Source organism: Lagopus leucura, unplaced genomic scaffold, assembly GCF_019238085.1.
Source record: "Lagopus leucura isolate 7727_CA_CO unplaced genomic scaffold, USGS_WTPT01 34924-0_obj-0_obj, whole genome shotgun sequence".
NCBI lineage: Eukaryota > Metazoa > Chordata > Aves > Galliformes > Phasianidae > Lagopus > Lagopus leucura.
Window position 1 is genome coordinate 1 of NW_024968225.1, and position 4,392 is coordinate 4,392.

At 57.9% G+C, this 4,392-nt stretch overlaps 1 protein-coding gene across 1 annotated transcript; it reads left to right on the forward strand.

The window, feature by feature from the left end:
• Window positions 1-584: 584 nt before the first annotated feature.
• On the forward strand, window positions 585-2,579 carry LOC122193523 (sialidase-3-like; the record flags this gene model as incomplete). The annotated part of the gene is made up of 1 exon (XM_042894330.1): window positions 585-2,579. A coding segment is annotated over one exon (1,533 nt), but the record flags the coding sequence as incomplete, so codon positions are not given.
• Between the last annotated feature and the right edge of the window lie 1,813 nt (window positions 2,580-4,392).

Here is a 4,392-nt window from a genome sequence, read left to right on the forward strand (position 1 = left end):
GGTTGGGTGGTGGGTTTGGCGTTCAGAGCGGTGGTGGTGGGGTTTGGGTGGTGGGTTTAGGGTTTGGGACGGTGGTTTTGGGGTTCAGGGTGGTGGTTTGGGGGTGGTTTAAAGTTTGGAGTGGTGGTTTTGGGGTTCTTGGCAATGGTTTTAGGGTTCAGGTGGTGGGTTTAGGTTTTGGGATGGTGATTTTGGGGTTGTTTTGGAGTTCAGGGTGGTGGTTTTGGGGTGGTTTTGGAGTTTGGGGTGGTGGTTTTGAGGTTCATGGCAATGGTTTTAGAGTTTGGGTGGTGAGTTTAGGGTTTGGGATGTTGGTTTTGGGGTTCAGGGTGGTGATATTGGGGTTTGGGTGGTGGGTTTAGGGTTTGGGATGGTGGTTTTGGGGTTCAGGGTGGTGGTTTTGGGGTGGTTTAAAGTTTGGAGTGGCGGTTTTGGGGTTCATGGCAATGGTTTTAGGGTTTGGGTGGTGGGTTTAGGATCTCAGATGGTGGTTTTGAGGTGGTTTAAAGTTTGGGCTGGCGCTTTTGGGACTCACAGCAATGGTTTTGGGGTTTGGGGTGGTGGTTTCAGGGTTTGGATGGTAGGTTTGGGATTTGGGGTGGCGCTGCTGGGCTTCGCAGCAGTGCTTTGGGGGTTTTGGGGGCAGTGGTTTTAGGGCTGACCCTTACTGCTGCCACCAGTGGGGCCCTGCAGAGGAGCTGAGCCAGCTGACCCTCCCTGCCCACCGCACCATGAACCCCTGCCCTCTGTACGATGCCAACAGCGGCACCGTTTTCCTCTTCTGCATCTGTGTGCGGCGCCGCGTCTCTGAGTGGCATCAGATCGTGGTGGGACGCAGCGCGGCGCGGCTCTGCTGCTCCTCCAGCCGGGACGGCGGCCTCACCTGGAGCCCCCTGCGCGATCTCACCCACGAAGCCATCGCCTCCGACCTGCCCTACTGGGCCACTTTCGCTGTGGGGCCGGGCCATGGGGTGCAGCTGGACTCGGGTCGCCTGGCCGTGCCGGCGTACGCTTACTACGTTCACAGCCGTCTCTGCGGTGTCCCGCTGCCCTGCTGCACCCGCCCGCATTCCTTCGTCTTCTACAGCGACGACGGCGGACGGAGCTGGCAGAAAGGTTCCCTGCTGCGGGGCATGAGGACCGGAGAGTGCCAGGTGGCTGAGATCGCTGCAGAGGATGGAGGGAGGCTGCTTTACTGCAGTGCCCGTCGGCCGTGCCGCTGCCGGGCCGTGGCCGTCAGTGCTGACCGTGGGCAACGGTTTGGCCTCCCGGCGAGGAGCCCGGCGTTGTGCGAACCGCCACAGGGCTGCCAGGGCAGCGTGGTCAGCTTTGTGCCCAGCACCATTGCATGTCCTGTAGGCACCACCGAGAGCCCCAGCAGGGACACCCAACGTTGGCTGCTCTGCTCTGACTCAACCAACCAGTGCCTGCAATGCCGTTCAGGCAATGAGAGTCCCAGCAGGGACACCCAGCGTTGTCTGCTCTGCACCACCAGCCCTGAAAGTCCCAGCAGGGACACCCAACTCCGCTACCATCCAACCAACCTGCAACAACACTGTGATTTAGGGCTCCACGTCAATACCACACCGCCCAGTGAGTGTCCTACAGGCACCACCAGCACTGAGAGCCCCAATGGGGACACCCAGCGTCGGCTGCTCTGCTCCAACCCCACCAACCAGCTCCAGCAATGTGATTTAGGGACCGAGAGCCCCCATGGGGACACCCAGCGTTGGCTGCTCTACTCCCACCCCACCAACCGGCGCCACCGTCGCGATTTAGGGCTCTATGTCAATACGGCGCCGCCCAACGAGGGGGGCTGGCGGCACCCAAGGGTGCTGCAGGAGGGACCTTGTGGGTATTCTGACCTGGCCGTGTGCCCCGATGGGGTCTTTGGGTGCCTGTTTGAGTGCGGGGAGGTCAGCGGCTGCGAGGAGATCGCCTTCTGCCTCTTCACATTGGGCACCACAGGTGGTGGTGAAGGCAGCGAGAGGCCTTGCCTTGGGAAAGAACCCATTTTTGGGGTTTTGTCCCCAAAGAGCAGCGGGGAGAACTCAGAGGAAGATGTGAGGGATGCAAACCCAGCGGAGGAGAAGCAGCGTTGCAAGGCTTTTAATTAAGACTTTCCTGTGAATTGACTGAGGCCCGTCGTTGGGTTGGCGATGGTGTAGGAAGGAACTGGATGTGACAGGACATGAGGGGCCAGCAGCACACTGCAGTGCCCAGATGGAATTAGAAATCAACATTTTAAGGGGGTGGTGGTGGTGGGTTGGGGTTGGACTTGGGGGCTCAGAGATCTTTTTCCAGCTTCAGAGATCCTGTGATTTTCAGCTGGGGAAAAGCCAAAATCGGAGATGAGTTACAAGTTCCTGACTCTTATTACGTGCCACCAGAGAATATTTCTCCTTTTTTAGAGTTTTTCCCCTGTTTTTTCCATTGCCTGATGCCTGCTCAGAGCCCAGCTCTGTCTGTCCAACCACAGGGGCAGACAGGCGGTGCCACATCCCCAGGCTGGTGATGGCAGCTCAGCGTGGGCCCACATCCTTGTGCCAGCAGCGAATAAATCTCCAAAAAGAATCCAAGTGGGTGGCAGAAGGAGGGATGAGGGATGTGAGGGATGGGGATGGGGGACAGCAAGTGGTGGGGACACGGAGCGATGGGTGTGTGGAGTCATAGGGATGTGCAACATGGGGATGTGGGACGTGGAGAGGTGGGATTTTGGGGTGTGTGGTGATGGGGATGCGGGATGTGGAGTTCAGGAGACGTGGGATACAGTTTGCTGGGGACATGGGATGTGGAGTGATGGGGATATGGGGCAGGAATTGGAAGGAACGTGGGACATGGCATGAAGTGATGGGGGTTTGGGATGTGGAGTGACGGGGAAATGGGACAGGGAGTGGTGAGGACGCAGACGTGGGGTGGATGGGACATGGGGCATGGAGGGGAGGGGAATTGGGGCAAGGAGTGACGAGGATGTGGGACAGAATGGAGATGTGGGATGCAGTGAAGGCAATGTGAGAGCAATTGGGGCATGGAGTGATGGATGCATGGGGCGTGGAGTTGATGTGGAACGTGGAGTCATGGGGAGTGAAGGGGACGTGGGATATGGAGTGATGGGGACATGGAGTGATGGGATACAGGACACGAAGAGGACGTGGTGCTCAGAGCTGAAGCAGGGGGGCTCTCAGCAGTGCCCACCCTGTGTCCTGTGCCTGTCCTTGCACCCACAGTGCTTGTACACCTGGGGCATCCGTTCACCCCTGTTGCCACCGTGCTCCTGTTTCTCTTTGCCATTCCTTGAGGAATTCAGCTGGTTCTGGCCCACTGGGGGCTGTTTTGGGCAAGTGGTCCCAGTGCTGATGTGGGGATGTAGTGGGGTGTCTCCAGACTTACCTCCCTGCCCCTGCTGGGATTGGGGTGAGGATGGCCTAGGGATGTTACAGGACAGAATGGGAACAGCCAGGAGGGGTACAGGGACAATAAGGACCAAGAGGATGGGGACATCAAAAGGGGTTGGGACAGAATGGGGACAGGGAGGGTGAGGATGTGGATGATGGGGACAGGATGGGATGGGGATGCGGAGAATTGGGACACACAGGAGTGAGACAACCAGGATGGGGACAAGGATGATAAGGAGCAACAGGATGGGGACAGGAAGGATGGGGACAGAATGGGATGGGGACAGGGTAGGATTATTAGAGGAAAGAATGGGGATAGATAGGAGGGAGACAGGGTGGGACAGGATGAGATGGGAACAGAACAGGCTGGGGAGAAGATTGGATGGGAACAGGACAGATGATGTGGATGATGGGATGGAAATGCACAGGACTGAAACAACCAGGATGGGGACAAGAAGGGATAGGGACAGAATGGCATGATTATAGGGCAGAATGAGAATGGGCAGGATGGGAAAAGGATGGAAAGGGGGCAGGTTGGGATGAGGACAGGATGGAGTGGGGACTTCCAGGAGTGGGGACAGGAGGATGGAGACAACCAGGATGGGTGTAGGGATGACAGGGAGCTGCAGAATGGGGACAGGATGGGATGGGGACTGTCAGAAGGGGTGGGGACAGATTTGGGACAGGGAGCAGAATGGGATGCTTAGAAGACAGAATGGGAACAGCCAGGAGGAGGACAGCCAGGATGGGAGTGGGATGGGATGGGGACCATCAGGAGGGGTTGGAGACAGGGTGGGAGTAAAATGAGATGGGAACGGGGAAGGGTTATTACAGGACAGAACAAGGGCTTGCAGGAGGGGAACGGGAGGATGGAGACAGGCAGGACAGGGACAGGGATGGAATTGTTGCAGGACAGTGTGAGGATGGCTGGGATGGGGACAGGGAGGATGAGGATGGGATGGGATTGATGGGAACGAGGATGGGGACAGGATGGGAG